The 20,406-nt window shown below is 59.1% G+C and overlaps 1 protein-coding gene across 4 annotated transcripts; it reads right to left on the minus strand.

The window, feature by feature from the left end:
- Positions 1–1,919: 1,919 nt before the first annotated feature.
- HCN3 (hyperpolarization activated cyclic nucleotide gated potassium channel 3) lies at positions 1,920–20,406 on the minus strand. Of its 4 annotated transcripts, XM_054010926.1 has the most exons (9): positions 19,661–19,713; positions 14,472–14,658; positions 11,068–11,497; positions 10,678–10,839; positions 9,193–9,411; positions 8,641–8,787; positions 8,201–8,441; positions 6,008–6,193; positions 1,920–5,443 (listed from the first exon to the last, which is right to left on the minus strand). In XM_054010926.1, the coding sequence occupies exons 3-9, from the start codon at positions 11,476–11,478 to the stop codon at positions 4,299–4,301; spliced, it is 2,511 nt and encodes an 836-aa protein (XP_053866901.1). In that variant the 5' UTR covers positions 11,479–11,497; positions 14,472–14,658; positions 19,661–19,713; the 3' UTR covers positions 1,920–4,298. The 4 variants fall into 4 exon arrangements, with proteins under 4 accessions (XP_053866901.1, XP_053866900.1, XP_053866899.1 ...); XM_054010925.1 differs by lacking the exon at positions 14,472–14,658 and having other exon boundaries at positions 11,191–11,497; positions 19,661–20,406; XM_054010924.1 differs by lacking the exon at positions 14,472–14,658 and having other exon boundaries at positions 6,029–6,193; positions 19,661–20,406.

The following is a 20,406-nucleotide window of genomic DNA, read 5'->3' on the forward strand; positions in this document are numbered from 1 at the left end:
TCTTCTTGGCTCCTGAGATGGAACCGAAGACCAAGTGTAAACTGCAGACTCAGTACCGATCCTTGCTTTTAAACTCCACCACAGCCTTGCCCCCATCGAGCCACCCCATCCCCCAGCTCCCTGTGTTCAGCTAACATTGGCCGCCTCCTCTCTGTGCGGTGAGAGCCTTCTCTGCAGTGCCTCCTGTCTAGAACAACTGTGCTGGCCCATCAAGCCCGCAGTGAAATCTCAGGGAGAGCCCAGTCTCTGCCCCCATCTCTCTTTTTGGCCTTGCCTGCCCTCTGTTGCACAGCTTCCTGGCTCCAATGAGGGCTCGGGCGATACAGTTTTTCCCCCACGCCCATGTACAATCCCCTCCCAGGAGCTAGATTTGGATTTGCATGGGCCATTGGTCTAGGGAAGCAGCATTGTCCTGTTTCATTGCAGTCTCTGGACGAGCCCAGGCACCATTACAATTTCATCAGGGTTGAAGGGCTTTGAGAATTACCCTTAACTGTCCCAGAGAGCAAGGCAGACCCTGCACTGCCAGCACCAAGGTGCCTGCCCAGGCATTGCCTGAGCAAAGGGGGCTGCCTCCTCTCTGGCTCGGTGTCACTAATAGGCACCATGTCCAAAGAAGCCACTGGCAGGAGGACATCTAGAGCTGTGACGACTGAAGAGCGGGGGCTAGGGGCTTCTCTAACCCCAGCAGCAGGTGATGGGCTGGGCAGCATTTCACTGAGCCGCAGTGGCTGTATTGACAGAGGTGCAGTTAGATGCCAGCTTGGAGTCGCTCTTTATTATTTAAATCTGTTATGTACAACGACCAAAAATTAAAAAACGCTTTTAAAGTCTCTGCAATATGAAAACTACAAGCTCTGTACATCAACTGCTGTGAGTGCAAGAGTGAAGGATCATGGTCTTTGGTGACTAGACTCGCGCACATACACACACACACACACACACACACACACAGGGTGCTTCTACTGTGGCCTCTCCCCCTGTTGCTAATAGGGCTGGAAGTGACAGCCTCTCTCTAGGGCAGGAGCTATGTCCTGCTGCATCTAGCGCCCCCCCCCCACCTCCTTGGGGTGACACAAACAGACACGGCTGCCGTGTTTGTAACCCTGCTTAGAACAAGGCCGGGCAGCACAGTGGTGCTGCGCTGGGGGTTACCCAGAGCACCGTGAACGCTGGCACTCTCAGCAGCAAGGCTGCCCAGGGTTAGCAATGACGGGGAACCTGCAGGGGAAGAGCTGCGGGGTGACACAGCTGCAGAGAGTATAGTTTCCTCTCTGGAGAGACCAGAAAGGTTCCAGACGCCGTGGAAGGAGGGCCACGGCTCTGCGGTTGCCACCTGGGCCAGCCCACACCTTGGCACTTTTCCTCTCAATGGAATCCTACCACAATTGCTACAAATGTCTCTACATTACGTAGTGTAAACAAGAAGATCCTGGAATGTTTGAATCTAAGTGACCTGACTGCAGGCCCCTCCCAGAGGAGCTGCTGGGACAGACACACAGGGCCAAGTGGAATGGGGGGAGGCAGGGACAGAGGGAAAGGACACAAGTCCATGAGAAGGCAGTGCTGAATACTCCCTCCAATACAGGCATCAAAGTGATTCCCACTGGACTGAACTCTGCCAAGGGCTGAGCTCGCCCTCCTCGTCCTGCAGTGAAGACTCTGGTCCCAACATCCCAAAATACGAATGAAGAGAAGAACTAAACAACTTACCTTTAAGAAGTATTGTACGAAAAGAACCCCTAGCCCAACACTGTGCCTAGCCATGGCTGGCCTATCACCTCTAGCACAGGTACCTACAGGGCTGAGCTCCATATTGCTGACATTGTCAGTGCTCCCAGAGCAGGGACTACAAGATACGATTTTCCTGACTCTGGTAGTGGAAAGAAGAAGCTATACAGCACAGCGGAGTTGGTGGGGGGGGGGGGGGGGGCACTATTCTAACCCAAATCAGTAACACGTTTGGACCCAAAAGCAACACCGTAAGCAGAATTCAGCTGCTTAGCAGAGCCACGACTCGCACACACATTGCTAACTACTGGTTCCTGGAGAGGGGCAGCTCGGGCTGAGCCGGGAGACTCCCCGGAAATCCCAACCCTTCTGTACAGGGACGCAGAATCCTCCCCTGGGGAGGCTACAAGTGCAGGAAGCAACATTGCTTCGAGCTGAGATCCAGGCAGTGATTGGGGCGTGACTGATGGGCCTGGGGTGGGGGAACGTGAGCATCTCCTCTGCAATCTCCCTGGAGTCACTTTAATGCTGATGAAGAGCATCTTGGACTGACTTCAAGAAACTGGGGCTGGGTCTTTAGCAAGACTTGACCATGGACAGGGGGTGGGGACCAACCCTTCCCGACACCCAACTCCCTGGGACAGTGCTGCTCACTCAGACTAACCCCAGGCAATGGGCACCAGCCTGCAAGGTAAGAGAGAAACCCCCTGGCCCAGCTCTCAAAGACCCTCCTGGGGTGCAGGAGCTAGCAGTCGAGAGCAGAGGTAGCAAAACTCTTTCCATGTCCCTTCCCACAAGAGGGGAGCAGGAAACCGTCTGGTCTGCCAAGAACATGCTCAGTGAGAAATGCACATCTCGGGGTGACACTGAGAGCCCTGAACTGCAGTCCCTGTGCTCCCTGCCTCAATACAGTGTAGGGGACAAGACCCAGACAAGGAGGCCCTTCAGTCAGGTCTCTGGGTCTGGCTGCCCCAAGGCTCCCAGAACATCCATCAGAGCCTGTCTCATAGGAATGCACATCACCTTTGGCCTCCCAGCACAGGCCCTGGGGGACCTCGGGACATTTCTATTCAGCTTTTGTATTTCCAGGCCTGGCTCCTTGCACCAAGGGGAGTTGATTAATCTTCTCCTGACAAGCCACGGATACCAGGAACAAGCACCTCAGGGAAGCCAGCACTGGGCCTATGTCCTCAGAGGCAGCCTCCTGGACCCCAGGACAGGCCAGGAGCTGTGAGGTGGAGGGAACCCACCAGCTCAAATCCAGCCCAGACAGTTACAGCCAGGACAGCTCTGGCCCACGGCCCCCTTCTGCTGGGTCGAGATCTCCCTCTTTCTACAGGGACCATCTGACTATAAAGACCAGGTGCTCGGAGCAGTGGGGGATGAGACATGCCTGCTCCCCATGCCTCCCTTCCCCAGGGAACTGGGTTCTCTAGGGCGAGAGGCACTCGCATGAGCTCCTGCACACATTTAACCTCACCTTGTGGGAGACAGGGCTGCTGAGACGTGTTCACAAGTGGCAGTGACTTGCCAGGCCTCTGGGGGCAGAGGCCACGTGCACGAGGATCTGTGTGGCCTCTCAGACTAGACCAGTTGGGGATGAGGGGGAGAGAGGGGAGACACTTGGAGTCCTGGGGACTTGGAGCTGCCTGGGACCATGGGGTGCTGGATGGATTCATCTTGGCTTCCTGGGTCGGCCATGGCAGCCAGCGCCATGGGGCCCCCGTCGTCCTGCTCTGGGTACAGAGGCTTGGGAGCTGGAGTGAGGGGGATTCCAGTTTTCAGCAACCTTGCAATCCCCCACCTCCTCCCACTCTGCCCTCCCCCAGTGCAAAGGCCTCTCCCTGGGGTCCACCCCTCCACTCTGTCCCCTGCTGTGGGTGAGGGGAAAGGCCTCACCCTGGGGCTCTGGCCCTATCCCCCACAGGGCAAAGGCTTGAACCAGGCCATTGTGGGGACACAGCTGAGGGATGGGCAAAGTGGGGGGGCTGGGAGAATTTCCTAATGGAGAAACATGAGTGGGAGAAGCCACTGAGTGCCTTCCTGACGCTACTCACCACGGTGGGGCCTATGCCCTGCAGGGCAGGGGCTGGGCCCATTGGGAGCAGGTGGAGTGAGGAATAGGGCAGGGCCCCATGGCAAGGGGACAGAGTAGGGGCAGGGTCCCATTGCAAGATTGGTTTCCCAGGGAGAGGCAGAATGCAGAGGGCACTGATGGAGTCAGCCCAGCCCACAGCCCTGCTGCCCCCTTGCTCTGGGGTGCAGATGGGGGCAGCCTTTTAGTGGCTTCCTGTCCTCAGTGGAGTCAGGAGAATCCCAGAGCGACCCCTGGGCAGAGCCTGTCCTGCAGCCAGGCATATGACTCTGGCAGAGTCAGTATCTGCGGTAGGTGGTCACCCCTGGCCATCTCCTCTCCTTGCCCACTAAGCCTCAGCCCTGGGTGGGGGCCTTGGGGGAGGCTGTCCCCCTTTCTCCCTGCCCCAGCCCCATGTCAAACAGCCCCAGGAGCACGGCTCTCCAGCGAGCCCACTCCTCTCCCCCCCATGCTTGGACCCAGCCCTGGGCTCTCATATGTTGGACGGGAGTTTGGGCTTCCCACTTTCCACCTCAGGGCTGAATGCCACGGAGCCCTTGCGGGAGGGGCCTGCCGCATGCCTGGGCGTAGAGACGGGAGACTGCGGGGTGGACGGTCCGCTCACGGGCCGGCTGGATTGGACCAAAGATCCTGAAGGCATCTGCTGCGGGTGTGCTGGCTGGCCTGGAACCCCAGGGGGTGGCTTGGTGAGGAGTCCAGCTACCGAGGGAGATGACCTGTGAGCCAGGTTCCCTGCTGACTTTCTGCCCTGAGGGGAGGAGCTCCCGTCCACTTGCTGGGCGACTTTATTGGGCAGGGATGGCTGAGATGCTGACAGGAGCCGGACGTCCTGGGTGAGCCTCCCGATGGGTAGGCCCTGGATGCTCCTGTGTTTCACCAGCTGCTGCGGCTGCATCAGCAGTGAGATGTGGGAGCCGGTGGCTCGGGACAGGCTGTAGTGGAGAGTTCTCCCTGCTGGGAGCGCCTGCTCAGAGCTGGGGGACGGAGCCCCTGCTGGCTGCTGCAGAAGTGACGTGGAAACTGAGGTGCCTCGGGACTTGGAGAGCTGGGGTTGGGAGCCCGTCAGGGGCTGCTTTGCTATCGCCAGGGGCTCTCCCTTCTGCACCAGCCTTGGCTGTGGCAGTCCCACGTGGCCAGCTTTCTGACCCCCACTTTCCAGAGGCGACTGGGACTGGACCATGGGGGATGAAGGGGAGTTGGCTGCAGGCGTCTGCAGGTGGGACTGTACGCCGGACTGGGAGCTCACCGAGGAGGGCCGGGAGCCCCCCAGGCTGGGCTGGGACCTGCGCACTTGCCTGGTGAGCAGGGTGGCCTCAGGTGAGAGTGGGCTGGAGATGGAGGAGGGTGGCAGGAAGATGTGGGCCTGCAGGCTCTGCTGGTGAGTCAAGGCAATGGCCACGTTGGTTGTGGCAGCTGCCGTTTGCAGTGGCGCATGCACCAGGGGCTCCCAGATCACTGGCTTGCCACTCAGCTCCCGGCCCACCGCCATCTGCTGCAGGTCCTGGATGTTGTGGGCCATGTCCCGGTCGTGCTTGACAATCTGCTGGATCATCTCGTTGTTCATGGTCCCCGAGCTGTGCTCTGCTCGCTTGCGCAGGAGGATGGAGTTCTTCTTACCTGAGGGGCAGAGAGAAAAGACTGGGTCACCAACACCTGCCTGAGCTGTGCCCCAGGGCCAGGGGCACCACGGGAGTAGCAGGCAGATATGAGCATCTCCACCGCCTTACAGACAGGGAGGGTGAGGAGCGGGGGATAGAATCCAGGAGTCCGGGCTCCCTGCTCCTACCATGGGGTTACGTGACACTAGCCGTTTTCTTGGCTGAGTATCTACAGCTGTGTGAGAAGGGTGTAGGCCTGGCACCCTTTGTCCCCTGGGCCAGCAGCTAGTCAGGTCGGCCCTCACTAGTGAGGAGTGCAAGGGGGAGGCAGTGGGACGCTGAGCTTGGGAGAGGTAACTTACAGACCCTCCTTGTGAACAAAAGCGATGCCATATAGCAGCTCCCCTTACCCCCTCCTGGGGAGAGGGAGGGAATCCCAGAGCAGGCGCCTCAGCCCAGCCCCGAAGTCGGCAGGGAAAGAAATGCCCCTGACGTTAGGGGCCCAAGGACAGGGGAAGGGGGTCGGGGAGCAGGGGGTATCTGCCTGGGAGCAAGGAGATTCGTGGGGGTGGCTGGCATGCACCTGGGGCGGGCGCTCCCTCACCGATGCGGTCCAGGCGGTCCATGGCCACGGTCTCGAAGGCCCTACGCATCATGGGGTGCTCCTCCAGCACCTCATTGAAGTTATCCACCGAGAGTGAGTAGAGGCGGCAGTAGGTGTCAGCCCGGACGCTGGCCGTGCGCCTCCCCCGCGTCAGCAGGCAGATCTCTGTGGGGACACAGAGCTCGGCATCATGGCCATGGCCACCTCCCTGCTGGCACCGACCCCCCAGCCAGAGAAGGGGAGACTGTTACCTTGTCTAGTGCCTCTTATGTTACAGGAGCTTGTGAGCTGAACGAAATTGAAGCACAAAGTTGGGAAGGGACCGATCCCAGGCAACGCAACAGCCACTCACAGAGTCAGGAACAGAACCCAGGAGTCCTGTCTGGCATGGCCACACCTTGCTCTAACCCTAGACACCGCTCCTTCTCCCTCCCATAGCTGGAGAGAAAACCCAGGAGTCCTGGCTCCCAGCCCCTCCTTCTCCCCCATTCTTATCCCCACTGCCTTCCCATAGCTGGAGAGAAAACCCAGGAGTCCTGGCTCCCAGGCCCTCCTTCTCCCCCACTGCCTTCCCATAGCTGGAGAGAAAACCCAGGAGTCCTGGCTCCCAGCCCCTCCTTCTCCCCCATTGCCTTCCCATAGCTGGAGAGAAAACCCAGGAGTCCTGGCTCCCAGACCCTCCTTCTCCCCCACTGCCTTCCCAGAGCTGGAGAGAGAACCCAGGAGTCCTGGCTCCCAGCCCCTCCAGTTCAAACCATTGGACAAGACTCCCTCCTCAGCATGAGCAGTAGATTACGAAGTATTTTAACTCGAAGAAGCCTTAGATTGTAGGGTGAGGGGCACCTTAGTAAACCCGGGTGGGTGGGTGGAGCCTAAGTTAGGGGCATGAAGGGGTGGGCACAGGAGTACAACAGCTGGGGCTAGGATTCTCCTGTGACATTCTGTACCTTGGGGGAGTGCCCTGTACCCCCATTTTCCTCATTTATATATGACTGTGAACTTGCATATAAAACAGGCTGTGTGAGGTATCAGGGGAAAGATTATGATCTACTGAAAGTCATTTTTCTACCATATATGTAGATCAATAATGCATATGAAGTTATGAGAATTGTGTTGTATGGTTGTCACTAAAACAGGCTGTAAGTTGGGGAATCAGCCAGGTATTAGCCCCCCACTCTCAGAGTCAACAGCAGGAAAGTAACCAACACCCGGGCAGGGTGTCAAACAATCCATCAACAGCCATTGTCCAGCAAGGAGCTACAATGCAATGACTCACCTGCATGGGGCCACACCAGGGGAATTGCTCAACCTTGCCTGGGGACTCAGCAATGCTCACAGACATGCCTGAACTTATGTTCTCCAAGCACATGGACTAAGGGTATAAAACAGACACAGTGGACCCATGCTTGGCCTTTCTCCTGCCCCCACCTATGCTGCAAACAACAAGGACACTGAAGACTTAAGACTCCAACAGAGGACTCTGGACCAGATTTCAGGGGTGAAATCTGTGTACTATGAACGGCAATATCCAGTGGGGTGAGAAAAACTGCTTAATCTAGATGTTGCCCAGGCTAATAGGGTTCAGAGTTTAGAGTGCGTGCTTATATTTTGTTTTATTTTGGTAACTAACACTGACTTTTTGTCCATCACTTAATACCACTTAAAATCTATCTTTTGTAGACAATAAATTTATTTTACTGTTTATCTTTACCAGTGAGTTTGTATGAAGTTTGTGACATAACTGCTCAGGTTTGCAAAGGCTGGTGTATATCCACCTTTCCATTGATGAAGTAGTGAACCAATTAATAAATCTGCATTGCTTGTCTTGAGCCGTGCAAGACGGTATATTCCTGAGGCACAGAGCTGGGGGGATTCGGCTGGTGTCTTTCCCTGTCTGACTCATGAGTGGCTCTGGGAGCATTCATGCAATCTAGCTGGGTGTGGGACTCCACATGCAGCTGTGCTGAATGATCACAGCATCTGGAGGGGTTGCGGCTGGTCACTAGCCAGGCATTGTGAGAGACACCCAGGCTGGAGAGAGTTAAGGGGGTACAGCGGTCCCACACTTCCAGGCTGCACCCCGGGGATCCCGTCACATCTCCATCCCACAGACACCCCCTCCCATCTGGGGAGCTGCATGGCCGTTTCCTTCCTCTCCCGGCCCAGCCTCACCCCCGAAGTAGGAGCCATCGGACAGCTTGGTCTCCTTGTTGCCCTTGGTGAGGATGCTGACCACGCCGTGCTGGATGAAGTACATCTTCTTGCCCACGGTGCCCTCGCGGATGATGAAGTCCCCAGGCTGGAAGACCTCGAAGCGCAGCTTGGTCAGAGTGGCCGTCACAAAGTTGGGGTCGGCGCTGGCAAACAGCGGCATGTTGGCCACCAGGTTCCGGCAGTTAAAGTTGATGATTTCCTGGGAGGAGGGCAGCAAAGAGGGTCACTTGGAAGCAATATACCCCTCCGAGAGCAGCAACCCGCCAGCGATCACCCCCAGAGGGGGCAGCGGGGCTGGCCCCAGCAGTCACCCGCCCAGAGGGGGTGGCGGGGCTGGCCCCAGCAGTCACCCGCCCAGAGGGGGCGGCGGGGCTGGCCCTGGCTCCAGAACTCCCTACCTCTTTGAGAGGCTCACTCAGCTCCCCCAGGATGTTCTCCTCATCAAACATCTTGCCCTGGTAGCGGTGCTCATAGTACTCATGGATCCGCTGGCGCGTGTCCCCGGGCAGCTTGTGGAACGACATGTACTGCTCCACCTGCTTGTACTGGAGGGACAGACAGAAACGCTCATGCCAGGGCTGGAAACACCCAGATGGGAAGGGCAGGGGCTCCATAGATTGGTGGGAGGGGGCCCATGCCTGCGGCCCAAGCCCCAGGGTAAGAGTGAAGAGTGCAGTGTGGTGCCAGACAGCCTCCGCAGGCCTGGAACCAGGCAGCCCTGGGCCAGGTGTGCCAACGCGGGATAGAACCAGGGGAGAAGCTGGCAAGGAGCAGCACAGGTTGGGCAGTGTTTAGTGACACAAGTATCTGTTCATTCCCAGCTCATACCCAGGCCCTATCTCCCCCACACCAGCCCATCACCTCCCCTGCTTGCCTCAAGGCCTGCCCCTTACCACCCTGCCTGAGCTTTGGGGCCTGCTTCACTCCCCCAAGCCCTGCAGGGCACTCACCTTCTCCTGGTACTGCCGGCGGGAGGAGTCCAGCGACTGGATGAGGGCAGTGGCGTGGCCAATGAACATGGCGTAGCAGGTGGCACCCACAATCATGCTGAGCATGGTGAGCCAGACGTCGGTCATCCCCTCCGGAGCTTGCTGGCCGTACCCAATGCAGAGCATGTGGCTCATGGCCTTAAACAAGGCATGGGAGTACTGCTTCCCCCAGGAGTCGTTCTGCAGACAGGAGGGCACCTGAGCAGGCTGTGGCCGGTTAACTCCTGCCACTGCAGCCAGGGATTTCTTTGAATATGCAGCCGCTCTGTGTCTCCCATGGGGGGAGGGGGGGGAATGTGAACTCCCAGCCAGCAGGGGAGCACGTCTGTGGCCTCACCCCCCGGGGCAGGGCCCCATTCCCCAGGGGCAGCGGCTTCTGGGCTGATCTAAGGACCAGAGGCTTCGCCCCCAGCCCAGCTCCCAGGGAGACAGCAGGAACCGCTCCTGCCTGCTGTCACTTGGCAGCTGGTGGGAGGGATTTCCCTTGCTTGTCGGATTTAATTAGCGGCAGAGATGTGCTGCAGCAGGGACACGCCCAGATTGAGAGATTCCCCTGTCTGACTGATGGCTGCAGGGCTGCAATCAGACTTCATCAACCCCCAGCTGGACAGCACATGTGTGCATGTGTAATTAGCACAGGTGTAAGTGTGCACCTGGGGGGTGTAAGAGTGTGTGTGTAGCAGCGTGTGTGCCAGGGGACGCTCCCAGCCTGGAACATGCCCGATGGTCTGGTCCGTGAGGTCTCCCAGGCTGGAGCCATCAGCATAAGGTTTATTTATCACCTGCCTGTCCCTTTATAAACACTAAGCCCTCCCCCACCCCGTGCACATGCCACGATCCCCATTACACAGACTGCAGCCCCAGTCTCTCAATCAGGAGATCAACCCCCCCAAAGGCAGTTCTCCTGTTAGCCCTGCAGGGCCAGCCTGGCTTGGGGATGGGGCAGGGAGATCGAATTCTGCCCTCATTGACCCCACGCAGCCCCTGGCCGCTGAGCAGGGTGGGAGGGGATCTGCCTTCCAGCACATTCATTGTTAACAGAGTGACACAGTGCGCGTGTCACAGTGGAGACCGGGACCCTGGACAGGGATTCCCCCCATTGTTCCCCAGCCAGCCTGTTCCTGGGCACAACTCCTCCGGGAGCCCACAGGAACACAGCTCTGTTGCGGCAGTCTGGGGTGGGGGATGGTTTTAAAGAATTGCCTTGTAAAATAAAGGATTTGCTCCTTATGTCCCATGATGGGCACCAGGGCAGCGGATGGCACCGCTCCGCCTCGGGGGGCTCTTAGACCAGAATGGGTGACAGATGCTGAGGAGAGCAGAGCCCGCAAGGAAGGGACAAGCTGGAGCCCGACAGCCCCACCCCAGTGGGCAGCAAATTCAGGGCTACACGAAGATCCTGGGGATCTCCGGCTCCAGTGCAGACGAGCCGGGCGGGGCACTCACCACCAGGTGATTGATGGAGACCCAGCAGTCCTCAGGGAAATCCTGCAGCATGGGCACCAGGAACTGCAGGCAGCCGTCCCAGTGACACAGCAGCAGCATCATGCCAATGAGGTTAACGATCCGCACCACGGCGCTGGCCAGGTCGTAGGTCATGTGGAAAATCTGAGCAAGGGCACAAGACGGGAGGAAGACTGTGAAAAGCCAGCTCTCTTCTTCAGGTACCCGCAGGGGAGGACCCCAAATGCCCCTGAACCCCCCACAAAAGCTCCTTAAGCCTCGCAGCCACAGGTCCCCAAGATGCCCCCCCCCCCGGCCAGGGGCTCTGAACCTCCCCCTTGATCCAGGCAGGGATCCCCCCAAACGACCCCCTCCTCCCCCCGGCAGTCCCACCTCCTCCCACTGGTGAATGTAGCGGATGAGGCGGGACAGGCGTAGGAGCCGCAACAGGCTGAGGATCTTGGTGAAGCGCACGATGCGCAGGGCCCGCGCTGTCTTGTAGACGTCGGAGTCCACCTGAGTCTCCAGGTCGACGATGAGGAAGATGTAATCCACGGGGATGGAGGAGATGAAATCGACCAGGAACCAGCTCTTCAGGTACTTCATCTTGATGGTGTGCGGGTCCAGGATGATCTCCGTGTTGTCCTCCACCACGATGCCCGTGCGGAAGTTCAACACCAGGTCGGCCAGGAAGAAGGTGTCCGAGAGCACGTTGAAGACAATCCAAGGTGGTGTGTTCTCATCCTTGAAAAAGGTGATGCCTACGGGCAGGATGATCAGGTTCCCCACCATCAGCAGCAGCATGATGAGGTCCCAGTAAAACCTGCAGGAGGAATGGAGAGCGGGCACAAAGCAGGGGACAGAGGAGCAGGGGAACAAGAAAGGAGGAGAGGAGATGGGGAACGGAGCCAGGAAAGGAGGAAGGAAGGGAGAGAATGAAAACCTCCTTCTAGTAGCTAAACCTGCATGAGAAATTGGATCAGTTTAAACTGGAGAGGGTTCAGAGAAGACCCCTGAGACTGATGAAAGGGCTGGAAAACCTGCCTTACAGTGACAGAGCTCCATGTGTTTAGAGAGAAGTTTAAGGGATGATTTTTCTCACTGTCTGTAAGTACCTTCCTGGGTACTTAGATATTTGATCACGGGCTCTTCAGTCTAGCAGACAAAAATCTAACACGAGCCAACAGCTGGGAAGTTGAAACAAGACATATTCAGACCGGAAATAAAGTGCAAATGTTTAAGAGTGAGAGTAATTAACCATTGGGACAATTTACCTAGAGCTGTGGGGGATTCTCCAGCACCGGAAATACTGAAATCAAAAAGAGGGGCTGTAGATCCAACAGGAACCGATTCAGGGAAGTCCCATGGCCTGCGTGACACAGGATGTCAGACTTGCTGATCAGCAAGGTCCCTTCTGGCCTTGGACTCTATAAACCCTGTGGAGATTGCGTGCACCTGCCCCAAACAGATACATGGCCAGGATGTGCATGCATGGACATGGACACGCACCCTCCTCCCCAGATCCCAAACAGATACACGGCCAGGATGTGCACACGCACACACCTCCCCATTTGTCTCTCCACCTGGGAGGACTGAGAGCCTGCAGCTCACCAGCCATCTGCGGGGGCAACAACACGCCAGGCCAGACAGCTCGACTCCCAACTTTGTGCCCCCAAACAATCAGAGAGCCGTGGTACGAGAGCACGGAGGCGCTGAGTCTGCCCCCAGCCCGAGATCCCAAAGGGAAAGGAATTAGCACAGCGGCAGGGAAGGAGAGAGAGGAGGAGGCGGCTCCAGCTGGCTATGAAAGGAGCCGGGGAGCTGCTGAGGCAGTAGGGGATAGGGTGGCTGGGCCTGGTCGTACGAGCTGTGGAGGGGAAAGTTCTTGCCCTGACAGTGGGGAGATGCATGAAGGCAGAAGACAGCCAAAGACTGGTGAGAAGAGAACAGAGACCCAGCGTCTGAGGGGCTCTGTAACAGCACTGGCTGCCTGCCAAGTGCACCTGGTGGCCTGGGGTGGCTCTGTGGCACCCTGCCTCAGTTTCCCTTTCATTCAGTAACTCCACAAGAAGTATGTATCCTCCACCACCCCCACCATGGGGGCTGGCCTCCCTCTCCACCTGGCATCTTGCCCTGCTCTTTATCGCCACAGGAGCTCCCAGGCCTTTTCCATCCGCTTACAGAAGCCATGTGGGCCTCCAGGCCCAAACCCTTCCCCCTGCTCATCACAGTCTCTGCCCCAGCGTCCTCACCCATCTCCTGCCTCCCTCCCGTCACAGAAATCAGGTCTGTATCGAGCCTGGCTGTCCTTGGTGCAGCTGTTAACGAGGAACAGGTGGGCCAGATCCATTCCCTAGCCCTGGGCTAGGCTCTGAAAACAGCGAGGGAGATTCTGACCCAGAAGGGAGAGGGCGGAGTGGGGAGGGGAGAGGAGGGGGTAACCTCGTTGTGCCCATGCTGCTGACCGGGGCTTGGCAAGCCTGGCAGAAGACAGTTGCACTAGTCCTGGTGAGAGAGGCTGAAGGCCCGGGGGGAGGAGTCCAGGAGAGGAGAGGAGAGGAGAGGCCTGGGGAAGTGTTGCCGAGATGGTGATGGCCAGTTCTGCTGGCGAAGAAGGAGGAGGAGGAGAGCTCGGGTTTAAGGATGATGCCTGGGCTATGGAGAGTGGGGGCCTTATGGAGAGCCCCTGCGGAAACCAACTCTTTCCCCTGGGGAGGGTGCCAGGCTGAGCCCTGCCAGCCCAGGGAGAGGAGATCCCTCCCGTGGATGAGGAGGCAGGGTATGGAGACCCTCCCTGATGGTGCTTTACCCAACAGCATGGAGTAAAGAGATCACACCTCCCAGTGTCCCCTTGCAAACCTTCCCTCCTGGCACTTCGGGCACCCACCAGGCAGGCGGATCAGGGTCACGGATGGGCATACTGAGCCGAGAGGGGGGACGGGACTTGCACCCAGGGAAGCAGTGTCAGAGCTGGGGTTGGAGCTCAGATGATGGACTCTGTTCCTGTCTGCCTGGGATCACAGGGTTGGAACTCAAGGCACAAACTTCCCTCTCCCCCAGGAGGGAGCTCAAGGGTGTAGCTGGGGGTGCGGGATAAAAGAGCCCCCACGGCATTCCGCTTCTGCGCTTCAGGGCAATCTGCTTTTGCTGAAGTGCCCAGGCACAAGTGGCCAAGCACGGAGGGTCCCAGGTTCTTTCCTCCCCGAGAACTCAGGCTCTGGTCCTCCAGAGTGCCCCGAGCATTGGTGGGGGCGGGGGCTCTAGGTCTCCCTGGTTCCTTATCACTGCCCACGGGGGCTTACAGGGTTTAGAATAAGCTCTCTGGTTACACAAGCAGGATGGGAGGGGCAGGGCTCTGGGTTGCCAAAGCCTGGCTCATGGTCAGAGCCATGAAGAGGCCAGGGTACTGAGCACAGTGCGGCCATGCAGGCAGAGATGGGGGCTGAGGGCTAAAGGAGACGCACCTTCCTGACGTCCCTCTGTTGGGCTGAGGGGTGTCTGCAGCCAGCGCCCTCCCCGCTGCACAAGCCACAGGACCAAAGAGCCGCACTCGTTGGGAGAGTGACGCCCCTTGCTGCGTCCCACCCAGGCCTGGGCACGGCGCTCCTCGGGTGCCAGAGGGAGTGCTCTGCACTGGGCAGAGGAGAGCCCCTGTATCTCCTATAGCACCAATTTTATGCCCGGACATCTTGGGCTGTGCTCTGGATTTCAGAGAGGGGAGGTTCCTGCAATTCTCAGCCTGGTTTTTCCCTTGCTGGTCTCGCCTCCCGCCATGTGCTACAGCCCCACTAACTCACCTTGGAAATGTGGCGCCGGTGCCAGATGAATTCACTCTGCAAAGCCAAGCTCTTGGGGAAGAGACTAGAATCCAGGCCTCTGCAGGCAGATGGATGCATCAGGCTTTGCAGGCTGTGACCTCCACAGGGGGCCGGCCTGGCTTAACGGGTTCCTGCCCTGACCTTCCCCAGGGCCTTGGCTTCAGCCCTTAGGAAAAATATTTAAAACCAGGTATAAGAAGATGCTGCCTCTTCCAGTGAATCTCTCAGGTGGAGCTCTGAGCCACTATGGGGAAAGGCCAGCATCAGCAGAGGAGAAGAGAAGTCTGGGTACCGCGCTGGACCTCAGGAGACCCCAGCTCTGCCACTGATCTGCAGGATGGCTTTGGTCAGGGCCTCTGTTTCTCTTTCCAGCTTGTGTGTGTCGGGTCCATTCAGACTGCAGGGGCTCTGGAGCAGGGACAGTCTCTCACTGGGCAGCGCCTGGCACAATGGGGCCACGATCTTGGTTATGGTCTTTAGGCGCCACCACAGCACCAACCAACCAGGCAGGAGTGCCACATTTGCAGTTCCAGAGCCAGGCTTGGAATATTGCTGGGATCCAGGCAAAGGCTCTGAGAGGATCTCAAGGTAACTTTGGTTCGAACAAGTCTTTTATTGATAAGGAACAAGCACAGCAAGTGGCGGGAGTAGAGGGGGACAGGCTCTAAACCTCAGCCCCAGGCAGGCAGAGCCCTGCCCCCGAGTGTGCGGCTTCGAATCCTGCTGCTAGTTTATTCAGTTCAGTTCCTGGCTGCTGCCACCTGCATGCCTCCCCAAAGCCGTTTCTTCCCCAGAAAGTCAGGGAGTCTGTGACAGAAACCGTCTCGCAGGCAGTCCCTGTCAACGTGGCTGGGACTCCAGATCCCTCCAGCCACGTCCTGCCCCCACTGGGCTGGTCTCCAGTGGCGTGAGCATCCTCCCACTATTGCTCTTATTCAGCTCTTGGGCTGTGCGCTGGTGTGGGGTCCCCGGCGCGAGACGGGGCATGTGCTGAGAACATGCTGCTTCTAGAAGGTTCCATCAACACCCTAGCCTCGGGGAAGGTGCAGAACAAGACTGGCTAGTAGCCAGGGGCGAACACAGTGAGAGCTTCACTCCTCCACTGGCAGAGCCCTTCGCCAGTGCCCCTTGCACGTCTCTCTTCTTCCTCTGCCCTGACATGCTCTGGCTCCCCCACCTGAATGCCCGAGAGTAGCTGTGTGATTTCACCCCACACAACGGCTGCCTCTCAGACACCGAGGGGATTTCTCTATGGGGCAACCGTGTCCTACGTCACCGCCACGTTCAGAACGGGGGGAAAGAAAAGAACCAAAACTAGCTCCTCCATGAGACAGACACCAGGAGGGAAGTGGAGAGAGAGAGAGAGAGATTAATCCCCCAGAGACACCGCCAGACGGCCCATCCACCCCACTCCTCTCTCTGACAGTGGCCAGATGCTTCAAAGGAATGGGGAAGAACCCCCCCAATAGACTCTTGTAGGGGTTGGATTACACCCTAAAATTCTCTCTCTCTAAACACACTCAAGTGGGGCCATGGATGTTCTCATTCTCCCAGTCACAGGTACACACAGACCCGGACCCCCATGACAGACACTGAGTAATGGAGGAGTCCACAATCAGTCACAGGAAGAAATCAAGGGCAGTTTTGCTCCTTCCTCCCAGGCCCATGTGGCTCCTTTCCCCATCTCTCTGCTGTAACCTGGGCAGCTCACACTCCAGCTCTCCCTGTGACCCAGCAGAACTGCACCCAGCCCTAGTGACCGCTGTCTGTATGGGCTTGAGGTGTCTCTGGTCCTATAGCCAAGAATAGTTTCAAGTAACAAATTAAAGACAGAGAGCTCCCCCAGTGTCTGGGATGCACAGAGGCAGGTGCAAAAGCCAACTCAGTTCACTGTCAGCCCAGCCTCCTAATGTGGACACCTAAAAAGGCGCTCTGCAGGGAGAGATGGGCTTTGGAGAGCTGAGAATGGTGAGGCCCCACATTTCCATAACAGCAGAAACCAACAGTCAGAAGCTGAGGATTAGAGCTGGTCACTAATGCCTCTCTGGGGGCCACGCTGTATGCTGGGTTAACCCTTTCCAAGCCACGACTCTGGGGACTCTCCAGCAGCAGTCAAGAGCTTTCCTACTGATTAGTACTTTGCTAGGAGTGCCAGCCCAGAAGGACTCTGGCTATGAAGGGGTTAATATCATCTGCCCCAGCTCATTGGCCCCTGACAAATGCCATGCACAAGCTCACCCAGCTAACCTTGTCCTACCTCTCCCAGTCCCCTCCTGCTGACTGCCCAAACCCACCTGGAGCCTCTTGTCTCAGATTTACTTTGTAAGCTCTTTAGGGCGAAGCCTGTCTTTTATTCTATGCCGGGCAGCGCCCAGCACAGCAAGGCCCTGATCTTGATTGGTCTCGGTTGCTACCATAATGCGGATAATAAACAACATCAGCGTAATCCAGCCTGGACAGCTACCTACCAGCCCCCCTGCTTGTCACCCTGTCACCTTCACCAGGCAGAGCTGCAGGGGGCAGGACTTCACAGGGGCTGCAGCTTGTAAACCTGGGGCCTTCTCACTTACGCTGAGTCCCTTACAGGGGGTGCAGATGTAATACATGGCGGCTTTACAGCCCTTCGCACTCTGCTGGAGCAATGTAAAGGGTCCTTAGCGTCCCTGAGAATCAGGGCCTCCGGGCACTGCCTGGCTCTGCAGGGGGACCTCTGGTTACACCTACACGGGAGCACGGCTCAGGTGCTAGTCTCGTGCTGGGTCACAGTGACCATGGCATAATTTTCCACTAGAAATTAACGTCTTGCAGTTTCAACCCCCATAGAGAAAGCCCATCCTATGTGACTCAACATCCCTGTGACATCCAATTCCTTCCCACCACGAAGACATCCCAGTAACACCCTGGAGATCCCAGGGACATAGTGTGCCTGGACCTGCCATTACAAGGCCTACCTTCTTGCCACACACCCTGCGCTAAATGGTCACATTGCCCTTCCCAGCACATCTCCACCACCGGCCTGCACAGCCAGAGCCATTCCTGCTGAGGGAGGGCTCTGCCGGCACCCCTTCGCAAGAGCTGGGACAGGAATTAATCTCCTTGGATGTGCTGTGTCTCCTCAGTACATTCACAAATTAAAAACAGCTCCTAGTCCACTGGCAAGAGAGAAGCGCTACTCAGAGGCAGACAGAAGGATCTGTCTTCCTCTGTTGGGGATGCCCCGGTGCCTGGGGAATGAGGTCGGTTCGGCCCAGATACCTAGAAGCTCTCCCCTGTCCATACACGAAGCACTGCCAGGCTCAGACAGATGCACGAGTGAGCTGTGGGGGGGGGGGGGGGGGGGGCGAGATTGCTGGGCAGCAGAAGCACATCCCGGTCAGTACCCTGGCCTCTGTGCGTGTTACTTTTAGCCCCTGCCTTATTGGAGAGTAGTGGCAAGAGGGGAGGACTAACCATGTGCTGGGCAGAGCCCCTTCCCTGGAAAGTCAGGGACAGGAATCCTTCCAAAGAGAAGGGGCAGGGGGTGAATTTTGGGCAGCAGGGGAGTTTCTGATTCTGGTGATCAGCTGGCCTCCCAGGGTCACTCCGGGCCTGCTTGAAAGGGGTCCCCAAGAAGAATAGGGGTAAATCCCAGTGGTCCAGCGATGCTGGGGAGTTTGGGTGCAGGGAAGGCTGATGACAGTGAGGAGTTGGGAATAGAAACTTCCTGTACAGCAAAGTGAACAGCACTGGATTTGTATCCTGTTGGTTCTTAGTCTCTGACTCCCCTACAGCTCCCAGCTGCTGCCCTGCTCTCACCTGGAGGTAGAGGGGCCCTGGTGACAAGACTGAGCTCCCTGACTGGTCTGGGGAGGAGGGACCTGACCCCCCCAGTCCCTGGTGCCTGGCTTGCAGGAACAGCACAAGCTGCTGAGGAAGGGCCCCTCCAGGTTCCTGGGGAGCAGAGTCGTCCCCCCCCCAACTTACTGCCAGGACATCCCTGGGATGTCCCCCCCGGCCTCCTACCAGCGCTGTAGGACTCAGATGCCTCTAGCCTGGTGAGAGGACCCTGGCATCCGGGCCAGCCCCACCTCACCCCCCCCACGAAACGGGGCTGGGGCTGCAGGCCCCAGGGAGCAGCCATTGGAGTAGCAGAGGGAATGGGCCATGGGGGCCAGGGAGGACAGACCGCAGCACCCTCACTCCACTGAGACCTCAGCCTCCGAGCCACCGGGACCCACCCCCGGCGCTGAGCAGGGCCCGCCTCAACAGGGGAAGGCCAGGCTTAGCCTGTGGCCTCACGCTCAGTACCCAGGACAACGCCAGCCCCAGGCCTGCAGGAAGGTGGACATGGGGGAGGGAGGGCTGGGCAGACAGCTTTGCATGGGGGGGGGCAGGGATACAGGCAACCTGACCGCCCTGTGTACCAGCTGGAGGACGGGGGCTTGGCTGGAGGATGGGGTCAGGAGGGGCAAGGGCCCCTCTCACCTGAAGTCATTGAAGGGGTGGATGGGAAGGGGTAGGGCCTGGCTGGGTGGACAGGAATGGCTGGTTAGGCTGGGCGTGGACGGAGATAGGGGAAGGGGAGGGCTGGGTGACTGGGGGCGGGGAGTGGCCAGCTAGGGAGGATAGGGGCAGGACAGCTAGCAGGTGGGTCCTTAGCAGGTGCCGGGCCCCTCTCACCTGAAGTCGCTGTAGGGGTGGATGGGGAGGGGTAGGGCCCAGCTGGGTGGCTGGCCAGGGAGGATGAGGGCAGGGGGCGAGCAGGCAGGTCCCTCAGGAGGTGCCAGGGCCCCCTCACCTGAAGTCGCTGTAGGGGTGGATGGGGAGGGGTAGGACCTGGCTGGGTGGCAGGGGGTGGCTGGCCAGGGAGGATGAGGGCAGGGGGCAAGCAGGCAGGTCCCTCGGGAGGTGCCAGGGCCCCCTCACCTGAAGTCGCTGTAGGGGTGGATGGGGAGGGGTAGGACCTGGCTGGGTGGCAGGGGGTGGCTGGCCAGGGAGGATGAGGGCAGGGGGCGAGCAGGCAGGTCCCTCGGGAGGTGCCAGGGCCCCCTCACCTGAAGTCGCTGTAGGGGTGGATGGGGAGGGGTAGGACCTGGCTGGGTGGCAGGGGGTGGCCGGCCAGGGAGGATGGGGGCAGGGGGTGGCCGGCGACCAGGCAGGTCCCGCAGGAGGTACCAGGGCCCCCTCACCTGAAGTCGCTGTAGGGGTGGATGATCCAGGACCCGGCCGATTTCACCCGCTGCTGCTCCAGCTCCACCGCCTTGTGGCTGCCAAACATGCGCAGCGAGAACTTGTTGACCGCGGGCTGCAGCATGGCCCCGAGCTGGCGCTGCACGAAGGTGCCGGCTAGCGCGGCGGGGTCCTCGGCGTCCGACAGGATTTGTTCCGCCGCCTCCGCCTTGCCGGCCCCGGGCTGCGAGGCGGGCGCCTCCGCCGGGGTTACTGCGCTGGGCGGCTGGCCTGGCCCAGAGCCCACGCTACCCTCGGGGCGCCCGGGGGCCGCCCCGTCCAGCGCCTGGGGCTTGTCCCGCGGGTCGGCGCCCTGCGCCCTGTCCCGGGGCTCCGTGCCTGGCGCTGCCTCCATCCTGCCGGGGAAGCGCCCTGCTCAGGTTCCCTTCAAACGCCCTTGCCCGGGCGCCCGGCCCGGCTCCCCTGGGCACATGCTCGCCGCAGCCAGAGTCGGCGGGTGGAGGCGGCCGCGGGTCCGAGCTCCGCCGGGGGCGCGGCTGGGGATGCTGCCGGGGGCGCTCCGCTCCCCTCCCTGCCCCGCAGCCGGGCTCAGCCGCAGGACGCCGGGGCCGCCGGCCGCGGCTCCCGCATGGCCGCCCCAGGGCAGGTGCCGGCGGGGCAGAGCGAGCCTGGTGCACACGCCCAGGCGGGGAGACGTCAGCTGGGCTGGGGGAGCCACAGCTCCATCCTCCGGGCGCGGGCAGGC

The sequence above is a fragment of the Malaclemys terrapin genome, chromosome 21 (genome assembly GCF_027887155.1).
Source record: "Malaclemys terrapin pileata isolate rMalTer1 chromosome 21, rMalTer1.hap1, whole genome shotgun sequence".
Lineage (NCBI taxonomy): Eukaryota > Metazoa > Chordata > Testudines > Emydidae > Malaclemys > Malaclemys terrapin.